Source organism: Protopterus annectens, chromosome 2.part0, assembly GCF_019279795.1.
Source record: "Protopterus annectens isolate FY-2018-M chromosome 2.part0, PAN1.0, whole genome shotgun sequence".
Taxonomy (NCBI): Eukaryota; Metazoa; Chordata; order Ceratodontiformes; family Protopteridae; genus Protopterus; species Protopterus annectens.
Window position 1 is genome coordinate 1,313,272,568 of NC_056728.1, and position 25,665 is coordinate 1,313,298,232.

General features: G+C 44.9%; 1 protein-coding gene across 1 annotated transcript in view; it reads left to right on the forward strand.

Annotated features, from left to right (window-relative positions):
• Positions 1–25,665, forward strand: part of PPM1G (protein phosphatase, Mg2+/Mn2+ dependent 1G) — an 823,201-nt gene that overhangs the window by 712,526 nt on the left and 85,010 nt on the right. The window contains exon 10 of the mRNA XM_044060399.1: positions 442–544. Coding sequence (XP_043916334.1) covers positions 442–544 — 103 coding nt within the window. The remainder of the gene's footprint in view (positions 1–441; positions 545–25,665) is intronic.

Genomic DNA, 25,665 nt, shown 5'->3' on the forward strand with positions numbered 1-25,665 from the left:
TGATATGGGCAGAGATTTATTGATAAAAAGGTCATCTTCTGCAAGGTTTGGCAACCTCAGTGTTGGTTGCATTAGATTGTGGTGAGTAGGGTTTCCTGCTACATGAGAAGAGCGCGCACACGCAGTAAAATGACTTTTTTTTTTAAATACTTCACAAAAGGATGTCTGTTACATTTCACAGATAAAGAAAAGTGCACCAGTCAGACAGTAGTTTAGCAGACTGATGAATTTTAATGGAGGCGTAATTCTTCCGAGTTGAGTTCATCGTGGGGTCCCTTATTGTGACTGGGAAAGAGTCTGTGCTGCATTCTCTGACTTAGAAGCTTGCATATCTCTAATATTTGCATAAGATTTGGTTTGTAATTTTGTGTTGAGTAATTGGACAGGTTTGCACCTTCATTGCAGCTGTGTTTGACAGAGTATTTGGCTTTTTCTCATCAGGAATGTGATGACCAGCCAAGAAGTAATAGATTTTGTTCAGGAGCGAATAAACAAAGAGGATGAAAATGGGGAGCTAAGATCTCTAACTTCAATAGTTGAAGAAGTAAGTGCAGTTTTGGTGCATGTTAAAAAGGCCATTAATAAACAGTGTAGAGTTCCTTTGTGACAGATAAATAATTTAAGAAAAATGTGCACATTACAGTAGAACTGCATGTGCTTACTTTTTTTTTTTTGTATTTGTTAAGAAATGTTATATAATGAATAATGTTCCTGAAAAAAAATTCAGCCTTGTTTAGAATGTGCAATGAACTGTGTTTCTGTAGCCAGTGCCATGGTACAGAGAGGGATAAAGCCCTAACTACTCCCCAGGTGACCCGGATTCAATTAATGGCTTGGCAATCTGAGGTGCTGGCAGAGAGGAATGGGCGTTCCTATCCAAAAGAGGAGGGGCATTCATCTCAGTGGTGATCCACGAAGATGGGAGCGACTCTCAGAAGAATCCATGATGTGCATGTGGGTGGAAGAAGGTCTGGAGGACGGAAGTACAGGCTGGTAGGTCTGGTGAAGGCCAAGGGTACAGAAGTAGACCAGAAGGTATGAAGAAGGGTGGATAAGGGAGGTAACAAAAGGTAGATCTGATTTCAATTTTTATTCATTCCTCAACGTTTTGGTTCGGATCTGACATCGACATTAACTCTAGCTCATGGTGATCAGCAAAGTCTTGCTGCTTTCCTACTCATATGATGCACCATGCTTAATTTCTCTCCAATCTCGTTTGCTGCTTTCACAACCAGAAGTGGTTGACTGCAGCTCTCTGGCTTCATTAAGTGAATTCTCTTTAAAATATTCTCTTCTGATATTCAACAGTGTTTAATCCTCTTTTGCTGGCATTTTCAATCTAACCCTTGTCTGTTAGGATTCCCTTATACACTTGTAAATGTATTCTACATTTCCATTGTAAGTAAGCCTTTACTACCCGTTATTCCTTGTTCTTTCTACGGTGTGTTTACTGTTCAGTATTTTGTTGGCTAATTAATTCATCTTTTTCTTATGACTAATCTAGTTTTTTACAAAAAAAAAATGTTCTTATTTTTACTTTTCCATCTGACCATTGCTACTACTTTTGGCTGTTGTGAACTTTTCTACTATGTTTGGAAAGGGTTTCAAGAAGTGCAAGAGATGTGGGCATAAAATGCTTTTCTCTGACACCCACTCTGCGTCTACTGTTTAGGTATGGCGCACTTGGATAAGTATTTTGACATTTGTCATGGCTTTAATCCTCATGCTGTTACTGAATGGAAGAATAAGTTGATATTAAAGGGTGTGTTGCCACCCCTTTTATTTGGATGTCTTATCTGGAGTTCAACCTCCTAAACTGGAAGTTAGGGACCCTTCAATAAGGTCCAGGTCTGCGGAATCTTTGTCTTCTACTTTATCGGAGCCAAAGAAGTAGAGAAAAATTGGATCTTAGATCTTCTGGGAGTCTACTTTCTTTGGATCCAAGCAAATATATTTCCATCTGTCGAATTTGGATCCATTCAGTCATGCTTCGGATCCGAAGTCTCCAGGTCTGAAGCCTTTGCCTCACACGGCTTCTTCACCCTCCTTGGATCCAGTATGGGTCAGGGTGTCTTCCCCCTTCCATAAGCAGCACTCTCAAGTCCCTTTCAGTGGTGTCTTCTCATTCCTCCAGAAGTCTTAAGGAGGCAGATGTGGAAAGAATGATGTGGAGATTCTTAACAGAGTAGTTTCAGAAGAAAGTTCTCACTGTTCCAGCCCCCTTTGGTCAGGAACCATATCCAGCTCCTCCTCTGACCCAGCTGGTGGTGGTTGTCTTTGAATCTGAGAGTTCCAGGCCCTTCTATGTTTGATCAGTAAAGGACCTTGTCGTCTTATCTGATGGCTATTTTGAGTGCACTGGCTCCAACTTCTTCAGATCCGGAGGACTTTCGGAGCAGAGGCTTCCAGGTCAAATCTGACTGGTTAGAATCAAAGGTTTTCAGAGCTTTGACGTTTGATAACTCTGCTCAGTCTTCCACTTTGGGCGGATGGCTCTCAGAGTGGAAGGAGGTGGTGGTAGGCCATAAACTTCCTTTCTTGGCTTTGTTGGCTTTCTCCTCTCTGGAGCGGTCTGCTTTCGAGGTTGTGAAGGGGTTTTTCTGTGCTCAAGCAGGTCAGGTGGGTCCTTCCTCCTCGGATCCATTCTAAACATCCCTACTACTTTGCATAGTGATCCTTGGCATTCTACACCACTGGGACAATCAGCCTAGAGCTTCCAGATCACCCAGCAGAGTGCTGTGATCTCTTCAGATACTTCTTCAGATCATCTCATGGAAGATGTTCCTAGGAGGAAGACTTACAAGAGGAAGCACTTAGACTCCCCCAGGAGTCTGTCATTGAGGTTACAGACTTTGATGAGGCAGAATGGTCTTCCAAGTCATCACCTGATGAGATTTCATTTGAAGATATTCTTGAAATCCTTAATCAGAAGGGTGGTTGGCTAGCCTAAAACTCAAATCCTGAGGAGTCAGTATTTCTGGAAGCTTTCAGGACTGGTCCATCTACCTTCTGGGTCACTCCGCCCTCTGTTGACCTAATTGATTTGTTGTATAAGCGCGAGTTGAAGGAGCCAGATAAGATTGAGCTGATTCCCAAGAGACTAGACACTATTCTGGCTCCACCGGTAGGGAGAGAGCATTAGAGTAATGGTGTACTGGTTGATGGAATGGTTGTGATGGCAGCTACAAACAAAAGGAACTCGTGGAACAGAGTTCCACTGTCCATCCCCCAGTAGAGAATCTAGGGCTTTGGACAAATTTGGGAATCGAGTATATGCTTCGGTGACATTTGATCTCAGATTGCTGAACTACTTGGCACACACTACTAGAATCCAAAGGGACTTGATTAAAGAACTTTCAGATTCCCTTTCAGGGGCTACTACTGCACAGGCTCTAACTTCTGTGGCCTAACAGTTGGCTACCCTACATCTGTTACAAATTCGTCCATGAGGCTCATCTCGGATGCTGCAGGAGGCACCTCAAGAGCTGTGGGTTCAGGCATTTCCATCAGGAGGCATGCCTTGATTTACCTGTGTGACTTTGTGCAGCCCTTCAAGTCATCTTTCATCAGTGTTGCTTTTGATGGTGGTTCTTTGTTTGGCCTGATAGTAAGAAAGTTTCTCCAGGTGGGAGGAGGACAAAGACACTATTTGCAGTAGGCATATGTTTTTTGACCCCACAGCGAAGCTTTTACAGGAACCAACAAGGAGGTTGAAAGATGTAGTTTGGAAGTTGTATGGTCCTTTCCAGGGCACGTGGAGATAGTTCACCTTGTGACGGGTTGATGATAATAGCAGAATATGCCCCCATGGCAGAGGAGGCACTCAAATCCGAGGATCTTGAGATACCTTTTTCAGCAGACCCTTTCAGCACTTCTGAACAGAGGCCTTGATCGCCTTCCTCTGGAGACTGTCCAAGGGTTGCTTATCTCTGCACCAGGAAGCTTGGTTAAGCATAACAAAAGATGCTTTGGTGCAGAGAATCATTTCCAGAGTTTATATTATTCCCTTTTCCCTTCCGTCCCCGTCATGCAGGAAAATTCCTGATGTTCCTCCCAATCAGAGGGAAGCAGCAGCTCTGGAGGTGAAAAAACTGCTGGAAAAAATTCCGTTAGGAGGTCCTTCCAAACGATATAAAATCCAGAACCTACTCAAGATTCCTTAGTGCCAAAGAAAACTGGGAACTGTGACCAATTTTAGATCTCAATGTGTTGAACAAATCATTTCGAATCACTAGGGTCTGGATGGTCATGGTTCAGTCCATTCTGCCCCTTCTGAGCAAGGGCGATTGGATGTCCTCAGTAAACCTTCAGGATGCATACCATCACATAAAAAATGAAATGACAATCCAGATGGTACTTGCGCTTCCAGCTGGAAGCCAGTCGTTACCAGTTTAGAACACTGCTCTTTGGTCTCACCACAGCCTCTAGGGTGTTCAAGCGCATGGCAGTAGTAGCAGCTCACCTGGGACTGTAGAGATTCCAGATGTTTCCATGTTTGGATTACTGGCACATTATCACTGTGACCAGGCATCAACTGGTACATTTATGAGACCAGGTCTAGCAGATGTGTTCATATCTTACAATACCCATCAATTACAAGCAGTCTTAATTACAACCGACTCCGATATTGGAATTCATAGGAGTAGTGTTCAACGTAGCATCTCTTCCTCTTGCAGGAGTACAAACAATAAGAAATCAGGTCAAGAAAATAATTTGCAGTACCAGAATTGCAGCCTGGTTGATTCTGCAAGCCCTAGGATCAATATCAGCCTCAATAAGCTTCCTTTAACTAGCTAACACATGTGAATTGAGCAATGGATGCTGCAAACACAGTGGTCAATTCTCTCTCAACCCATGTCGACAAAGATACAAATAACTCTGGTATGCAAGCTGTTATCTTTCCTGGTGGATGCAGTCTCAACTGTCGCAATGTCATCCTTTCGTTCTCCTTCAGCCCAAGGTCATAGCGACCAGGAATATTTCCGAGATTGTGTGTGTGGGGGGCTTTTTCTGGAGAAGACAACCCAAGGCACTTGGTCCCCCAAGAGGCCAACTTTCATACCAATTTTCTAGAAATGAGTGGTGCTTTTGGCATTGCAAGCATTCCAAGACACTATCCCTCTTGGAATGATTGTGATCCAAATGGACAACATGTGAGTGGTTCGGAAAATCAACAAACAAGGAGGAGTCAAATCTTACCTTCTGTGGTGAGAAGCCCTGAGGGTGTTGCAATGGGTGCACCACACGTTCTGGGGGAGTTCACTGTGTTAGCAGCCATCCTGAGTAGGTCCGATGTTCTTCGTGTTTCACTATTGCAGTCATCACATTTGGGTTATCTGACTGCAGGTAGCCCTCAGCCAGCCTGAATACCAGAGTCTTGGATTCCTGCGTCTGATGCTGTCTCCTCTTCCATGATGTCAGGTCGTCAGGGGTTTAAAACTTGCAACCGACCCCATTACATCAGTCTTTATTGCCGCGTGGTGCCCGAAGCAGAAGCAGTTCGCAAATGCCAGTTCGCCAACTCCTGAAATTTTCGTTTTCGAGTTTCAGAACCAAAGTTTTCAGAAAAGCTAAGTACCCTGTTAGGGATCCTTTTTCTTTTTCTTAACCGATCTCATTAAAAGTTAACAATTGTATTACCTGTGGAAAGCAAATACCTCATAAAGGTTTTCATTCGTACTGCATTCCTTGCTTAGGCCCAGACCACGACATTCCTCACTGTCTGTTTTGTGCCTTGTTCAACCCTCAAACTGTTCGTAGTCTGTCTATTTTTGCAGAAAATTATTTTGGTGCTCTGTTTAACTATCCAGAAATGGCTTCGGTTAGCCAGACTACCAATATTCCGAAAAAATGTAAGGATAAAGACAGAGACAGACCGCACAGGTCCAAAACTGCCGATGACACTTCCGTTAAGCTAGTCGCCAGTCCGCCTGTACTCAGTGAGGCGCTTTCTCAGCCCCTGATACCCGCTACTTCAGATTCACAGGCCTCTTCTGAGACCCATTCGGATTCCGGTATTTCGCGAGGTGCTTCAGCTATGGAATCTGCGGATCTCTCTACCTTGGATGGGTCCAGAACTGCTGTGCAGGCATCGGCTTCTGAGGGTGTATTCAGGCCTACAGATTTGCATTTCAAACCAATGCCATCTTCTTCATCAGGCCTAAAACTCGACCCACACCTAGCATGCACAGGCCCATATGCCTAAAAAACAAATGCTTAGAATGGCGGAAGACCTTATTACCTTAATTATGGGAAGCCAGCCTTCCCCCTCTAAGAAACCTAGAACTGATTTTCTTTCTGATTCTTCTGATCAGGAATCTGATATTTCTGTTTCTTCTGATTACCATGATTTGTCCCTATCTACCTATGAGGATTCTGATGTAGAGGATTCCATTCCCTCTGCTTCCCCTCCAGAAGATTTTTCTTTTGGTGAGGATTCTGATGTAGAGGATTCCATTCCCTCTGCTTCCCCTCCAGAAGATTTCTCTTTTGGTGAAACCTTGCACACTCTTGGGGAGCATTTCCGCTGGGAAAGCCAGGATTACTCTGACTCCAAAAAGAGGCTTAGGGAATTCTTACTCCTTCCTCAACATAGCCCTTTAGCTATCCCTTCTGTTCTGGACGTTGTAGATGATGCTTTCTTGGAATCTAACATTTCCCCAGATACTTTACCTCCAGCTCCTAGAAAACCTGACCAGTATTAAGAGTACCTGACTCTCTCAAGTTCCTCTTCAAGAATCCTTCTGTGGATCCAGAGACCATTTCACAAGGACCAAAGGGCATTAAGGCTACTGCTGCCAAAAACCATACCCCTTCTGATAGAGATTCTAGAGACTTGGACAGATGGGGTAAGAAGGTATATACTTCTGCTGCTTTGGCAATTAGAGCTTTAAATTGCAAGTTTCATATGTTAAAGTACCAGCAGCATATTATGTGACTGTTTAAACAGAAAATGATGTTGATTCCTGACTGTGCTGAACACACAGAATTACAGGATTTAATGCATTCTGCGGAACAAGTTTGTAAACATACTTTGCAATGTGGTTTTGACTCGAAGTATCTTGCAGGGCTGCTGTCACTGGGTCTGTACTTGGAAGGCATGCTTGGCTTAAGGAGCAAAACTTCCCAGGTCATGTAAAAGCTAAACTACTGGATGCTCCCTTAAACCAAGACCGCCTGTTTGGAAGCAAAGCTGAAGAAGTCCTCAAAAAGATGGAGGAGAAAGCTAAATCTATGCAAACTGCTAAAGATTTCTTGTAAGTACAGCCTCTCCGATTCAGTAGGCATTGGCCTTCAAAGAATTGGTCCTTTCCAGGCTCTTCCAGGCATTCTCAGTCCAAACCCAGCAAAAACAGACGACCACCTAGGTTACAGTCTCAAGCTACGCACAGGCCTAAACAGTGGGGGGCTCCCACTTCCAAAGCAGGTAGTAGTAAGACACCCCCATATGGAAAAATGGCACAATGACTTAATCTTAAACTTTCCAAGCCCTGCTCAACTACCTGCTCCCTTAGGAGGAAAGCTCGTCCTGCATGCAAAAAACTGGGAACTCATTACCCAGGGCAAATGGGTTTTGAATATACTTTCCGAAGGATACAGATTCCACTTCCACACCCTACCACCCCCAAACAGTTGGCCAGACCTACCCCCCCAAATCAGTGGGCAGAGGCTCAACAGCAGGTTCTCTCTTTTCTAAGTATCAGGGCTATTCAACCTGTCCCAGCAGAAAAAATGGGGCAAGGTTTTTATTCAAGACTTTACCTGGTACCCAGAAAAGACAGCTCCTAGCATCCTATCCTGGATCTCTCTATTCTAAACATTTTTTTGGTAATCTCAAAATTCAAGATGCTAACACTTCAACACCTGCTTCCTATGATAGGCAAAGATGCCTGGTTGGCAACTTTAGACATCAAGGAAGCTTACCTGCACATTCCAATAAGGGAATCTTGCAGGAAATGCCTACGCTTCAGGCACTTTCAGTTCTCTGCACGTCCCTTTGGCTTATCTACTGCGCCCAGGGTATTCACAAAGTGTCTAGCTCCAGCCATTGCATTTTGCCAGCAGAGAAATATTCAAATATACCCATACTTGGACGATTGATTCAAGCAGAAAGCCAGGAATTGCTATTAAAACATCTGGCATTTGTAAATAAACTTCCTAAACTCATTGGGGTACACCATAAACAAAAAGAAATCTCACCTAGTACTCTGCCAACAAATTGTATTCCTGGGAGCAAGCTTGAATACAACTTCCCTGAGGCTTTCTTCATTCCAGAGAAACAAGTTTATTTAGCAACCTACTTCAAACTACTGGCAACAAAGACCCAGCTATCCTGCTGTCTGCAAGGAAAATTCTCCAAGCCCTGGGGTCCATGGCCTCTTGCATCCTACTCATTCCATTTGCAGGACTGCATATGAGGAAACTGCAGTGGTATCTAAAAAGCCTATGGTGTCAACATTCTCAGGACCTCGAATCAATGATTCCTATAATTCCTTGTATAAAGACAAGAGTTCCTTTGGTGGGCAGAGGCCTGCTACCACAAAAAAGGGCTCCCTTTCTCTCTACCCTCTGCCGCTCGAACCCTAACAGACTCATCAGACTATGCACGGGGGACTCACTTGGCAGGGCAGTGCATTCAGAGCAAGTGGAACCCAAGACAGATGCACCTGCATATCAACCAAAAAGAAATGTTAGCTTTACAGAATTCCTCGACAGCCTTCAAGGACCAAATTCTTCCAGGACAATTATTGGTAGACAGACAAGACCACAGTTATGTGGTACATAAGCAGCGGGGAACCCACTTGTACCCTCTCTGTAGACTAATAACCACAGAAAGAGGATGCCCAAATAAACCAATAACCACAGAAAGGATGCAGACTAGCCATGGCTCTGTGGAACACAGCCTTGAGCTACCAAGTGCACCTACAAGCTCAATTCCTGCGAGGCAAGCTAAATTCACTGGCAGACGACCTAAGCAGAAACCTCATGGACCCACAGGAATGGAAACTGGAACCAAAAATATTCAACCTCTTGAACAAATGGAGGACACCAGAGATGGACCTGTTTGCCTCCCCTCAAAACTACCAGTTGGACAAATTCTGCGCAAGGACTTCCCACACTCAAGCTTGGAAAGTGGATGCCCTGTCCTTTACCTGGGAAAGCCTCTCCGTTTCTGCCTTTCTGCCTCGCCTCTTGACGGTTCTGCTAAAGATCAAACAGGACAAACTAAGGACAATACTGATTGCACCAGACTGGCCACGCTAGCACTAGTGTACCCCCTGTTCCGCAGTATGACACTGCTGGAACCATGGCACCTGCTTTCTACCCCTTCCCTGCTGTCCCAGAAGGTGTGCCAGATTCTGCACCCTCTGCTTCAAACCCTGAACCTTGCAGCCTGGTTAATTCATTTAGTTCTCCAATTTCATCCCTGAGTAAGCAGCTTCTAGATGTCATTCTGGAAGCAAGGAGGCCTAGTACTAGAATATCCTGTGCTGAAAAGTGGAAAAGATATTGTTCCTGGAGCCAGACTCTGGGAATGGGCACAACGGTGCCCAGCTTACCTCATATTCTTCAGTGCTCAACAGAAATGCTTCACAAGGGCCTTTCCTTCACGTCTGTTAAAATTCATGCCTCTGCCATTTCAGCACAGTAAAATACTGAACCGCCCCTCTTTTCTCACCCCTTGCTAAAGCAATTCCTCAGAGGGGCCAACAATTTAAGGGAGCCCCCCAAGAAAGCCCCTACTCCAGCCTGGGACCTTAACTTTGTATTGGAAAAGCTCACTTATTCTCCTTTTGAGCCAGCTGCAACTGCAGAGTTGAAATTCCTCTCTTGGAAACCAGCCTTCCTTCTTGCCATCACTTCAGCAAGAAGAGTGTCTGAATTACAGGCCCTCATGGCATTGGAGCCCTTTATCTTCCATACAGACAGGGTTTCCTTCAGGACCAATCCTTCCTTTATGCCCAAGGTGGTCTCTAGTGTGTCCTTTAATCAGTCCATTCATTTGCTTATCTTTTTCCCGAATCCACAAAACAAAGGAGAATGAATTCTGTACTCTTTGGACATGCACAGACAACTTTTTATTTGGACAGGACTAAGCCTCTCAGAAAATCTGAACAGCTGCTAGTTGGCTTTGCTAAAAGGGCAGAGTGGAGGGCCATTTCAAAGCAAACCATCTCTAAGTTGATAGCCCATTGCATTCGTTTCTGCTATAAACACCATGGAAAACCTACCCCACAGGGGATAAGATCACATTCCACCAGGGCTGCATTTACCTCTACAGCCTTTCTCAGAAGTGTCCCTACCAGGGGCATCCTAGAAGCTGCTACCTGGAGCTCTGTACATACCTTCACCAACCATTGCCACATGCCTATTTTTTTTTTCTAAATCCAGAGCTGGTTTTGCCACTGCAGTCTTGCAGGGCTTAGTAGCTGGCCCTAATGCTCTTTAACTTCCTCCTGCCTTACTTTGCTTTGGGAATCAACCCCAATGTGATGACTGCAACAGTGAAACATGAACATAGTACAGTTGTCTGCACTTGCCATAAATGTAGATGTTCAAGTGTATTCACTGTTGCAGTCCTGAATGTTTGTGTTTCACTGCTGCAGTCATTACACTTGGGTTATCCTGCCGTCAGGCGGTCCCGCAGTCGGCCAGAGTTCCAAAGTCTTGGTCCGGCGTCTGTTGCTGTTGCTTCTTCCCTCACGTCAGTGCGCCAGGGGTATACAAGATCCAGCAGACGCCATTTTCTTCAGTCTTTCTTGCTGCTCGGTGCCAGAAGCAAAAGCAGTTCGCAAGTGCCGGTCGGCAGACTCCTGAGATTTTCAATTCGAATTCCAGAACCAAAGTCTTCAATAAAGCTAAGTAACCCGTTGGGGAAACTTTTTCTTGCCTCAGACTGATGTCAGTAAAAGTTAATAATTGTATTTTTTGTGGGAAGCAAATACTACATAAGGATTTTCATTCTTACTGTATTCAATGCCTAGGCCAAGACCACAGCGTCACTAGTTGTCGGTTTTATGCTAGATTTAACAAACGTGCTATTAAACATCTGTTTGATTTTGCTCGCCATTACTTTGGCCGAAGGTTTAATTATACCATGCCGTTGGAACAACCGACACAAATACACAATATTATACACAACCGAATACACAAAAAACGCATAGACAAAGACAGGCATCCGAGGCCCAAAACTGATGAAGCCTCTTCTAGGCCAGTCGCCGGTTGTCAGTGAGGCGCTTTCGCAGCCCCTGACACCCGCTACTTCAGAGCCACAGGCCGCCTCCGACTCCCACGTGGAGCAGCCTATCTATCCCTGGAGGAGTGTTCCCAGCACAAGAATCTGGTAGTCTATTGGCCGTTTTGGGCCAATTTCTACCTCTTTCAAGTCCCCCTGTATAAAACCCGCTTTGGTGCGATTTTTGCACTTGTTACTACTCAGCCAAGCTCCTCGTGGTCCCGCAGAGTGGTGCTAGCAGCAGAGAGGCTAAAAGAGCGACTGCTAACCTGATGTGTTTTTTTTTCCTGCTACTACCTGGGTGACTGTCCAATCTAGCTAAACTGCAAGTATTTCTGCTTCTTGAACTGTTTTAAACTGTTTAGGTTGTTTTTGCACCTGCACTTTTAAAGTTTGTCCTGTTTGTTGCATTTACCTGTTGAGGCTACACACTCAAGTGCGCTAGCCTGTGTTACATATTTATTGCATTTTCCTGCTGTTTGTTGCGAAAAAAGAAAAAAACAAAAACATTATCCTTGTTTCCTGTCTTTCCTGACCTAGAGTAGTCCAAATACAGGCTTTGCTGTATTCTGGACTTTTGGAAAGTTCCTGTGTTGCCCATTTCCTTTCTTGGATAAAGGAAGGCTTCTTGGTTCACCAGTGGCAGTGGGGAGCTTGGAGCAGCCTATCTATCCCTGGAGGAGTGTTCCCAGCACAAGAATCTGGTAGTCTCTTGGCCATTTTGGGCCAGTTTCTAGCTCTTTCAAGTCCCTCTGTATAAAACCCGCTTTAGCGCGGCTTTGCGCATAGCGCAGCATCGGGCAGCGCCGCTTAATTGGGTTTAAACCATTCTCGGCTCCATAAAGTCTGCTCTTCACTTTTTCCCTTACAACTGATCTAGTTCTCATAATAAACACCCTATTCCTACTCTAAAGCCTGGCACTTGCTCACTAAAGCAATTATATAAGTCAGCACTAAAAAATTAAAAGCCCTACATCCTCACAAACTCCCCTTGAGTACCTTGTTCCCCATTGGCCCTTTTTTTTTTTTTTTTCAATTATAAAGGAATTCCCAATACTATTCTAGCATGTCCAAAGGTCAGTTGTCAAGCTCCTCTCCGGACCAGCTGGTGAATCTGGGAATCTTGAGGCAATGTTACTACTGCCTCATGTACACAGACAACCCTCTCCTCCTCCCAACAAATTCCAACACGTGAGAGATGCAACCATATAGCCAAACTGGAGGCTAAGCTCTCTCAACTCGGTACTGGTGTCTCCAGTCAGGAGGAGAAGGAAACCACACTCACTACAATTCGTCTCACATAGACCTACCACGACAGCAAACCAAACACACAAAAACATACTCGGAGGCTCTAAATAAAAATCTGCCTAAGCAGCAGAGACCTCCAAAGCAGACACCCAAGCAACCGCTACCCCAAAGCAAAACATGTGCAACACAGCTCACAAAGCCAGTGTGCCAAACAGTCACAGCTCTTAAGGCTAAACAACACACCTGATACACTTCTAATAGGTGACTCTATCGTCAGGCACACTGACGTCCCGCTCACCAGGCTGAACAAGAAGGTCACGGTGAGCTGCCTGTCGGGTGCTAGGATCCGCCACATAACACAAGCACTCAGGTCACTCCAAGGCAAGTACAAATATGACTCATTGTCCATGCTGGTGTGAATAACCCGAGACGTACCTCCCTGGACTACATGAAGAGAGACATAGAGGAGCTCTCTGAGCATGTAACCCAGGCCGGTATGACCCTGACCTTGAGTAGCATCTTGCCCTCACCAAGAATGATGCCACAATATGAAGACAAAATGATCAATTTCAACAATTGGCTTAAGTATTGGTGTCATTCAAAGGGGATCCAATGCCTGTCAGTCTGGGAGGACATGCTCGACAAGCCACGATGCTTTGCTAGGGATGGCTTGCACCTGTCACCCCTGGGCTTTCGGATATTGGCAAAGGCTCTTGCCACCCCCATAGTGCATTTTTTAGGCAAGGCTCAAAAGACGAACCAACCTCCATAGGTATCGCAAGGGATAAGAAACTGAGTAATGCTATTCAACGCCAGAAGTCTAAACCTCAAGATGCACGCACTCAAAACTCTCCTTGGCATGGAGAACATCGATATCTGTGCCGTAACAAACCTGGTTCAAGGCTCCCGAGAGCACCCCAGCACTACCAGGTTATACCTCATACCATGCTTTTCAGCCCCAAAACTTGGACCGAACCACAAAAGGAGGTGGGAGTATCAATATTTGTCAAAGATACCCACATATCCAGGTTGGTGGCACAGCACGAAGCATCAGAGACTATCCATGTGCAACTAACCATGGGTAAATTTGCCTTCCAGTTTATAGCCTGCTACAGACCACCCTCCCAAACCCAGGAACCCCACTCGGCCTTCTTGAGAACACTGGAAAATATGAAGGTCTCTCCAAACACCATTATATTGGGCGACTTCAACTACCGAAACATAGACTGGGAGCATTACTCTAGCTCCAACACCCTAGCCCAAAGGTTCCTAGAATTTATAAACTCAGATGCTATGGAACAACTTGTTACCACTCCCACAAGAGGGGAAAACATACTGGACCTGATCATCACCAACATGGGGACTCTATGCTCCAGACCAGAAGTGTATCCCTCACTGTAAGATCAGACCATAAACTAATCTCACTGGATATTCACATCCCGACCCCACCCCCTGCCCAGAAAACCACAGTGAAAAACTTCTCTAAAGCAAATTTCACACTCCTCAAAACTGAGGTGGAATCCTTCAAAGCCCCCGGGCCTGTGGAAAATACGGCCCAGACCGCAGACTCCTTTATAAACGCATTCTATGAACACCTTCAGGAATGCATGGATCATGCAATCCCAAATAAAACCAAGACCCAATCCTCCAAAGGCAGACATCCTGTCTGGTGGACCCCAGCCATAAACAAACTATACAATAGAAGGAGGAATCTACTACATGATGGAACAAAATCCCAAAAAGGGAAGACATCTCTGATCAGTATTAGCAAAAAACTACGGGCACTCATAAAATCGTCTAAGGCCAGCTTAGAAAAATTGCACAGGACACTAAGGATAATCACAAGGCTTTCTTTAGTTATGTCAGGAACCTGGGTTGGGAATTCCCAGATATGCTCATAATTAGTCCAAAATGACAAAAAATACACTGAACACAGACATTGCCAACATCCTAGCTGACAGGTTCAACGCAACCCCCCCCCCCCCACCAAAAGGGCAAATATCTATCCCAGCAGTGTGCTTGCCCCCCTGACATCTCAGATGCTCAAGTAAGAGCCGCCCTCTCCAAAGCAAAAAACACAGCATCAGTGGGACCAGACAGTGTCCCGGGCTGCGTCCTACATGAACTCCAAGAAGAGCTAAACCCAAACATAAAACTACTGTTCAGTCTCAGCCTTACTACAGGATATGTACCCAAAGAGTGGTGTACAGCAACAGTGGTCCCTCTCCACAAAGGTGGTGCCTCAAGCAGATCCTGGAAACTATCTCCCCATAAGCCTGACTAGCTTGGTCTGCAAAGCTATGGAAAGGATCATCATGGACCTCATAAATAAAGATATTGGGGACCTACAGACACTGGATCCTACCCAGTTCGGCTTTAAGGGCAGATCCTGCCTCTTAAACCTGGTCGATTTCTTTGAAACAGTCACCAAGGCTATTGACAAGTGGAAGGTGGTCCACACAGCCTACCTGGACCTCGCAAAAGCCTTCGATACAGTCCCGCACTCGGGCATTATAGATAAGCTCACCAACTTAAATATAAACCCCTATGTCACTAGATGGGTTGCAAACTGGCTCAAGGACAGAACCCACATGGTTAGAATTGCTGGAGCCATGTCAGACTCCAAACCAGTTACAAGTGGCGTCTCACAAGGCTGAGTCCTGGGACCTCTCTTGTTCGGTATATATTTTTCGGAGGTACAGGCCAACACGGAAGGACTGTGGCTGACCAAGTTTGCAGATGACTGCAAACTGGGCTCCATAATCGACTTACCAGCCGACACAAGCATCCTCCAAAAGGGCCTCATAGAAACAGACAACTGGTGCCAGAGCCATGGCCTCAAGCTAAACGCCAAAAAGTGTATAGTCATCCGCTTTGGCAAAAACAAAGTGCCCTCAAATTACCACATAGGTGGTAATCCATTACGTACAGAAGAAGTAATTAGGGACCTGGGGATCCAAGTTGATAGCAGTCTCTCATTTGACAACCACGTAGCCGAAGTGGTTAGAATAACATTTTATGTAGCCCACCTAATCATGAAGGGATTCGCATCTAGATCAGGGGAGGTCATCATGCCTCTTTACTCATCCCTCATCAGGCCCATAATTGAGTACAATGCCCCTTTTGGGGTGTACCTTACCAGACACCTGCAGCAACTGGAAAGACCCCAAAAGTACCTCACCAAGAGGATCAAAGGGCTCAATCAGATGCCATATGCTGCCCAGTTAAAGAAACTCCAGCTCTACTCAGTGGCATACCGCCTGCTCAGAGGCGATCTGTGCCTGACGTATAAAGCCATGTCCAACCCGGAATTAATGGACATGCTGCACCTCAGGAAATCCAAATCCCATTGAGCTACGTGCTCTAGAGACTTGAACCTCAGCACTGAAATAAATAGGACATGCTGGAGGGACAGATTCATAACCCAGAGGCTCCCTTCACTCTGGAATAAAATCCCAGTCCATGTTAGGCAGAGTCCCTCATTGACTCTCTTCAAGAGGAATCTTGATGAGTGGATGGGAGATCGTAGGTTTACCCCAGGTATCACTTCTGTATCAATGTTAGACAGAGGCACAGTATATTAACCTCGAAAAAGAGCATAGCAAAATTAATTAAAAATGGGTGGCGAAAGCCAAACACACTCTGGCTAGGCTTATAAATGCCCTAGGGGGCAGATAGCTTAGTATGAACCTATGTCTAGGCCTCTGGATACTCAAGGTGTTGGGCCTACAGAAACTAACCCTTCAGGTGGGTCCGGAGCCGCTGAGCAGGCATCGGCTTCTGAGGGTGTTTTCAGACCTTCACAACTTACCATAAAAACTACAGCCAAGTCTAAACCTCCATTAAAGACAAAGAAGCAAGTACAGCATTCACCTGGACAGGCCTCCATACTTAAAAAACAGATGCTCAAATGGCCGAAGACTTTATTACTTTGATCAGGGGTTCCCATCCCCCTACTGATAAAAGGCCTAGGCAGGATACAGACTTTGATTCCTCTGACCAGGTTTCCATTTCTTCTGATACCTCCTCAGACCAGGGATACTCTTTACCCCCCTATGAGGACTCTGATGCTGAAGAATCAATTCCTTCAGCCTCTCCTCCTGAGGATTACTCTTTTGGGGAAACCTTACATACCATGAGGGAGCATTTCCACTGGGAGGGCCAGGATTACTCAGAATCCAAGAAAAGGCTCAGAAACTTTCTTTTATTGCCTCAGCATATGCCCCTTGCTATTCTGCCAGTGCTAGATATTGTGGATGATGTGTTCTCAGAATCCAGTTTAAATCCTGATTCTTTGCCCCCCTGCTCCAGTGAAGCCAGACAGGTACTACAGACTCCCTGACTCCCACAAATTTCTTTACAAAAACCCAGTTGCTGACCCAGAAACTATTTCCCAGGGTCCCAAAGGGGTAAAGCCTTCCACGGCTAAAAATCCAGTTTCCTCTGACAGGGATTATAGAGCATTAGACAGATGGGGGAAGAAAGTTTACTCTTCAACTTTAGCGGTGAGAGCTTTAAATTGCCAGTTTCACATGCTTAAATACCAACAATATTTAATGTCTCTGTTAAAACAGAAAATGCTTACAAGTTCAGAGCATCCTGACTATAAGGAAATGCAGGATTTATTGCATGCAGCTGAACAAGTGGGAAAACATACTCTGCAATGTGGATGTTCTTCATCTCACATTGCTGCAGTCCTTACTTATGGGTAGTCCGCTGTCCTCGGTCGGCCCGAATACCAAAGTATTAGGCTGACGTCGGTCATGGGCGCACAGCCCTGACATCAGAGCGTCAGGGTATAAAAGCGCATGACCGACGTCATATCCTCAGTCTTTTTTGCCGCATGGTCCGATGCAGAAGCAGCGTTGCAAGTGCCGTTGCTTCTGAAATTTTTTTCGGAGTTTCAGACCGATACCAAGTTGGCTAAATACCCGTTGGGAACATTTTTGTTTTTTCTTGCCTCAGTTATTTACCGGATGTCAGAAAAAGTGAATAATTGTATTTCTTGTGGGAAGCAGATACCGCATAGGGATTACCACTCGCTTTGTATTCCTTGCTTGGGACCGGAGCACGACGTAGTTGGGTGTCGCTTTTGTGCTAGGTTTAATAAGCGCACTATTAAGAGAAGGCTAGATTGCGCTGGGTTAGTCTTTGGCAAGCGGTGTAATAATAATATGCCGTCGGATCCTCCGACGCCCGCTTCCACGAAGAAGCGTAAAGACAAATCTGTAAAGCCTAGGCAGGATGATTCGTCCGTTTCGGACGCCGGTCCTTTAGAGACTACAGTGGAACAGGTGGATCCGGCTGAAGTTTCTGTTGAGTCTCAGGGGGAAACCTTGATTTTACAGGATGTGGCCTCACAGGAGTCAGGTCAGGCTGAAGAGGCCTCTCAGGTTACTATTCTCCCTTCTATGCCTAAGGGGGTTAGGCCTTCTGCTACTGTTTCTAGAGCTCCTTCTAAGGGCAGGTCTGTTTTGCCGCCTTCTGGTGTTAGTTCTGGTTCTTCAGGTTCTGTGCCTAAGAAGCATATGCTTAAAATGGCAGAAGATTTGATTACTTTAATTAGAGGTTCCATGCCCCCTCCTGATAAGAGGCCCAGGGTAGAACCAGAGTTGGAAAGTTTGGAGCAGGCCTCAGATGATTCTGAGTCTTCTGCTGAAGACATTCAAGATTTTCCTCCTTATTCGGATTCTGATGCAGAGGATTCCACTCCTTCTGCTTCCCCTCCAGAGGATTTTTCATTTTCAGAAACCTTACACTCTGAGGGAACATTTTAAGTGGGAAGGACAGGATTACTCAGATTCCAGAAAGAGGCTTAGGGAGTTCTTGTTTTTACCACAGCATAGACCCTTGGCTATACCTCCTGTTTTGGATGTTGTTCAGGATGTTTTTTCGGAGGCCTCATTTAATCCAGATTCTATGCCTCCTGCACCAGTTAAACCGGACAGGTATTATAGGGTACCTGAGGCTCATAAATATCTATATAAAAGAGTCCTAGGGCGGACCCAGAAACTATCAGTCAGGGGCCTAAGGGTGTTAGGGCTTCTGTTGTAAAGAATCCGGTTCCTCTAGATAAGGAAGCTAGAGCTTTGGACAGATGGGGTAAGAAGGTGTATACCTCTTCTACTTTAGCAATGAGGGCTTTAAATTGCCAGTTTCATATGTTGAAATATCAGAATTTCCTCCTTTCTCAGCTAAAATCTAAAGTGGATGCTTTGGCAGAGGGCATAGAGTGTAAAGAATTGCAAGATTTGGTGCATGTTTCTGAACAGGTGGGGAAACATTCTTTGCAGTGTGGCTTTGATGCTTTACAGGCTTCTTCTAGAGTGGCTGCCACTGGTTCAGTTCTTCGTAGGCACGCCTGGCTTAAGGATCAAAATTTATCTGAGCATGTTAAATCTAGAATTCTGGATGCCCCTTTACAGTCTGAAGTTTTGTTTGGTCCCCCTGTGGAGTCTGTTTTGAAGAAAATGGAGGACAAGGCTAAGTCTATGCAGACTGTTAAAGATTTTTTGCAGGTGCAACCTCCTAAGTTTAGTAGAAATTGGCCTGCTATGGGGTGGACGTATCCTTCTTCTGATTCTCAGTCTAGGGGTAGATCTAGGCGTGGTAAGGGCAGAGCTCAGAGTACCTTCAGGCCTAGAACATGGAGTTCGCCTGCTCAATCTGCTGGTGAGGGTAGGGGCCAGTCCTTTCGTAAACAGGCCCAATGACCTGCATTTTCAGCTGCCAGATTCGTCTTGCCTGGCAGCTCCTTTGGGAGGAAAACTAGCTCTCTTCAAGCAAAACTGGCTTTTAATCACCCACGACAAATGGGTGTTGGACATTATAAACAAAGGTTACAAGTTTTATTTCCATACATTGCCTCCTTTCAAAGGTATGCCAGACATTCCTCCTCGGCAAAGGATAGAGGCTCACAAACAGATTTCATTACTTCTTCACATGGGAGCTATACAGCCAGTGCCTCTATCAGAAGTGGGTCTAGGATTTTATTCCTGTCTGTTTCTAGTACCAAAGAAAGGGAGCACGTGGAGACCGATTTTGGATTTATCTCTCCTCAACACTTATTTGGACATTCCAAAGTTCAAAATGTTGACATTACAACAGCTTTTACCTCTGCTGGGAAAAGATCACTGGATGGTAACTCTGGATCTAAAGGAGGCTTATCTTCATGTTCCTATCAGGCCCAGTTGCAGGAAGTACCTGCGTTTTCGAGCTGGAAATTTACATTATCAGTTCTCTGCATTGCCCTTTGGCTTATCTACTGCGCCCAGAGTGTTCACAAAAGTTCTGGCTCCAGTGATAGCCTTTTTCAGGATGGAAGGAATACAGATTTATCCTTATTTGGACGATTGCCTGATTATTGCACAAGACAAGGACGAGCTTCTTCAGCATCTACAGTATGTGATGGTAGTGTTAAGATGCCTAGGGTAGTCTGTGAACGAAACAAAGTCCAGTCTAGTACCCTCTCAGGACATGTGCTTTCTGGGTGTGAGACTGAATACAGCTTCCCAGATGGCCTTTTTGACCCCGGACAAACAGAAAAGCCTTTCACTTTATTTCCATCAAATGTCTCTACAGTCCAGGCTGACTGCAAGGACAGTCCTTCAAGCCTTGGGGTTCATGGCATCTTGTATTCTGGTGCTTCCCAATGCCAAATTGCATATGAGGAAGCTTCAATGGTATCCCAAAAATGTATGGACACAACACTGCCAAGATCTAGACACGGTCATTCAGATAATACCTTGCATTCAGAAGGAATTTTTGTGGTGGGTTAAGGAATGTCACCTAAACAAGGGACTCTCTGTGACCCGACCAGAGGCGAGTCAGATTCTAACGACAGATGCCTCTGACAAGGCTTGGGGAGCACACCTCAATGGAAAATGGGTGCAAGACACGTGGCCTGCCAGACTTCAACATTTGCATATCAACTTGAAGGAGATGTTAGCAGTCCAATTTGCATTGATGGCCTTCAAGGATTTACTTCACCCAGGGCAGGTGTTGATTCTAACAGACAACACAACTGTCATGTGGTACATCAACAAGCAAGGGGGAACTCATTCGTACCCTCTTTGCAGACAAGCGATGATTTTGTGGGAGACAGCTCTGTTACAACCTCAATCTTCAGGCAAGATTTCTACCAGGAGCACAGAACTCCTTAGCAGATGTATTGAGCAGACAAATAGTGGATCCTCACGAGTGGAAATTGGATCCTCATGTATTTCAAAAGTTGACAGTGTCATGGGGAACTCCAGACATAGATCTGTTCGCTTCTCCACTAAATTACCAGTTGCCAAAGTTTTGCACAAAAGGTTTCATCCCACAGCTTGGAAGGTGGACGCTCTGTCATTCAGTTGGAACAATCTTCATGTATATGCCTTTCCACCTCTACCTCTTCTGCCCAAGGTTCTCTTGAAGGCCAGACAAGACAAGCCATCCATGATTCTGATAGCACCGGATTGGCCTCGACAACACTGGTACCCACTACTGAGGAGTTTGGTACGAGAGCCTCCATGGCCTCTGCCTTTGATTCCGCACCTTTTGTCTCAGGAGGGCAATCACTTTCTCAATGTCAGAATTCAGTCTCTGCATCTAACAGCCTGGCATATTCTGTTTTAGACTCTGGAGGTTCTCATCTTCCACAACAAGTTTTGAATGTTATTGTGGAGGCCAGGAGGCCTAGTACAAGGAAAGTTTATGCTGATAAATGGAGGAGATTTTTTATTTGGAGCAAAGGGAAGGACTTTGTTTCCAAGCCTAATTTGAGTGCTTCTTTACAATATCTTACTGAGTTGTTGGACAAAGGTTTGTCCTTCTCCTCCATAAAGGTTCATGCTGCAGCCATTTCGGCTAATTATGACTGTGACCCTCCTTTATTCTCTCATCCTTTGTTTAAGCAGTTTCTCAGAGGGGCAAAGAACATAAGACCCCCACGTAGAGCTCCTACACCTGCTTGAGATCTCAATTTTGTGTTGGAAAAGCTTACTCTACAACCTTTTGAGCCTGCAGCTACTGCCGAGTTAAAGTATTTGTCATGGAAGACTGCTTTTTTGTTGGCCATTACTTCTGCAAGAAGGGTTTCTGAATTACAGGCCCTTATGGCAGTGGAGCCTTTCTTGATTTTTCATAAGGATAGGGTATCTTTGCGTACTAATCCTTCCTTTATGCCTATAGTGGTTTCTAGTGTGGCCTTAAACCAAACTATTCATTTGCCTACTTTTTATGCAAATCCCCAAAATAAAGGGGAGAAGATTTTACATACTTTGGATATTCATAGGCAGTTGCGTTATTATTTGAGCAGAACCAGGGAGTTCAGACAGTCTCAGCAGTTGTTTGTTTCTTTTGCTTTGGGTTCACAGGGTAAACCTGTTTCAAAACAAACTATTTCTAAATGGATTGGGTTTTGTATTTCTTTTTGTTATTCCCATCATGGTAAGGAGATTCCGGCTGGAATCAGACCTCATTCCACTAGAGCTACTGCAACTTCTACTGCCTTTCTAAGGGGGGTAGCTACAAAGGATATTTTGGAAGCAGCCACTTGGAGTTCAGTACATACTTTTTCTAAACATTACCACCTTCCTCTTTATTCTAAGTCTAGGGCTGGATTTGCCACTGCAATATTACAGGGCATTTTAGCAGCCCCTAATGCTTTATGATTTTGCCAACCTCCCTTTCCCGTTGCTTTGGGATTCTACCCATAAGTAAGGACTGCAGCAATGTGAGATGAAGAACATAGTACAGTTTTGTACCTACCATAAATGTAGATGTTCGAAGATCCACATTGCTGCAGTCTAATTTTTCCCTCCCTCCTTCCCCTCTGTAGCTTAGCATGGTTATATGGTTTGGGTGATGGCTGTAGTTGGGCATATCTTTTGGGAAGGTACTCTGATTTTTGGCTGTGGCCTTTCTTTTAGGGCCTTCTGACATCTGGGGCAAGAAAAGACTGAGGATATGACGTCGGTCATGCGCTTTTATACCCTGATGCTCTGATGTCAGGGCTGTGCGCCCATGACCGACGTCAGCCTAATACTTTGGTATTCGGGCCGACCGAGGACAGCGGACTACCCATAAGTAAGGACTGCAGCAATGTGGATCTTCGAACATCTACATTTATGGTAGGTACAAAACTGTACTTTTTGATTCATTAGAGGCTTCTTGTAGAGCAGCAGTTACAGGATCTGTGATTCGAAGGCATGCTTGGTTAAAAGAACAAAATTTACCTGATCATGTTAAGGCAAAGTTATTGGATGCTCCTTTACAGCAGGATATTTTATTTGGTGTAAAGGCAGAAGAGGTATTAAAGAAAATGGAGGATAAGGCAAAATCTATGCAAACACTGAAGGATTTCTTACAGGTACAACCTTGATTTAGCAGAAATTGGCCTTCTAAGAATTGGTCCTTTCCAGTATCAGACAGACCACAAAGAGGCAGATACAGACACCCAAGAGGCAGATCTCAGCCCCAAGGCTCTTACAGACAATGACAGTGGGGTGCTTCATCCCCAAAAGGAGGTGAAGACGATTCACAGCCTTATAGGAAACAGCCACAATGACTTCCCTCTTCAAATGCCAAGCACTTACCTTTTGGCAGCTCCCTTAGGGCTAAAACTAGCCCTTTTTTTCTCGAAATTGGCATATAATCACCCAAGACAAATGGGTTCTGAATATTGTGTCTCAAGATTACAGGTTCCACTTTCACACTCTACCAAGGCTAAAAGGAATGCCAGACCTGTCACAAAATCAGTGGGCAGAGGCACAAAAACAAATTACAGCTCTCATGGACATAACTGTTCAAAAAGTACCACAGCAGGAAAAAGGACAAGGATTTTACTCAAGACTTTTCCTGGTCCCCAGAAAGGACAAAGCCTAGAGACCCATACTAGACCTTTCAATTCTAAATACTTACCTGGATATTCCAAAATTCAAAATGTTGACATTACAGCAGCTTCTACCCATGCTGGCCAAGAAGGCTTGGCTTGCTACTCTGGACCTCAGAGGCATACCTGCATGTCCCTATCAGACAAAATTGCAGAAGATACCTCAGATTCAAAGCTGGTACAATGCACTACCAATTCTCTGCACTGCCCTTTGGCTTATCTACTCCGCCCAGGGTCTTCACAAAGTGCCTGGCACCAGTAATTGCATTTTGCAGACGAAAAGGAATTCAAATATATCCATACCTGGACGACTGCCTCATTTAAGCAGAGACAAAGGACATTCTTCTACAGCATCTGGCATTTGTAAAAAGGTTGCTAATTTCTCTAGAGTACACAGTAAACGAAAAGAAGTCAAAACTAGTGCCCTCACAACAGATTATATTCCTGGGTGCCAGCTTAAATACAACGGCCCAGATGGCTTACCTCACGCCAGACAAACAAGTTCAACTAACTCAATATTTTCAATTACTGGCAAAAAAAGTCCCATCTCCCTGCAAGAAAAATTCTGCAGGCCCTGGGATTCATGGCATCCTGCATACTATTAATACCATATGCCAGACTGCATATGAGGAAATTACAGTGGTACCTAAAAAGTGTTTGGACTCAACACTCTCACAGTTTAGAAGCAGTAATACCAATGATTCCCTGCCTACAACAGGAGTTTCGATGGTGGGCTCAGGTATGTCACCTAAACAAGGGTCAGCCTTTTACCCTACCCACAGCCAGGCAGACTCTAACAGATGCTTCGGATTACGCCTGGGGAGCACACATGGCAGGAAAATTAATTCAGGGCAAGTGGACCACAGACCAGATGCATCTTCGCATCAATCAAAAAGAGATGTTGGCTGTTCAAAAATCCCTAACAGCTTTCAAGGACCTTCTGCATCCAGGACAGTTATTAGACAGAGACAACACCACAGTAATGTGGTGCATAAACAAGCAAGGGGGCACTCATTCTTATCCCCTGTGCAGGCAAGCCATGACCTTGTGGAACACAGCTCTAACGTATCAAGTTCACCTGCAAGCACAATTCCTGCCAGGAAAGAAAAATACTCTGGCAGACTATCTAAGCAGAAATGTCATGGACCCCCACGAATGGAAATTGAATCCACAAATCTTCAGCATGGTAACGCAAATATGGGGATGCCCAGACACAGATCTTTTTGCCCCCCCACTGAATTGCCAACTACAAAAATTCTGCACAAGGACTTGTCACACACAAGCATGGAAAGTGGATGCTCTTTTGTTCAGCAGGAAAAGCCTAAGTTTGTCTTCCCACCACTGCCTCTTTCCAAAGATACTCCTAAAAGCCAGACAAGAAAAACCACACATGATCCTCATTGCTCCCGACTGGCCACGCCAGCACTGGTACCCTATCCTAAAGAACTTAGCTCAAGGCCCATCATGGATTTTGCCTCAAATTCCACACCTTCTGACTCAACAAAACAGTCAGATCCTGCATGGTCAGCTCCAAACCCTGAACCTGGCTGCATGGCAGATTTATTAGTCAAACAGGCAACACCTCTCTTTAAAGCTGTTATGGATGTCATTTTGGAGGCCAGGAGGCCTAGCACCAGGAAAGCTTACTCAGAAAAATGGAAGAGATTCTGCACCTCGAACCAGGCTCAAAGCCTTGACCCTCTTGTCCCAAACATTCCTCAGATTTTACAATACTTAACTGAGATTCTGGACAGAGTCCTATCCTCATCAATTAAGATCTATGCCTCTGCCATTTCAGCACATTACAACACCGATCCTCCTTTATTCTCTCATCCATTGCTAAAGCAGTACCTCAGAGGGGTTAAAAACATAAGACCGCCCCGAAGAGCATCAACACCAACGTGGGACCTCAGTTTAGTTTTGGAAAAACTGACCCTGCCACCTTTTGAGCCAGCCAACACAGCCGATCTAAAATTTTTATCATGGAAAACAGCTCTGCTCCTGGCAGTAACTTCAGCATGAAGAGTCTGAGCTACAGGCATTAATGGCTGTGGAACCTTTTATAATTTTTCATCAGGACATCAGTCTTTCTTGCTGTGGAGCCCATAGAAAGAAGCATTTCGTAAGTGTGCCGATCGGTTGCTACCAGAGTTCGAATTTACAGCTGAAAATGTCTGAAGCGAAGTACCCCATTGGGTTCCTTTTTTTCTTACACTAACCGATGTCCGAAAATTTAAACAGTTGTCTTGCCTGTGGAAAGCAAATACTATACTGAGACTTCCATTCATACTGTGTCATTTGTTTA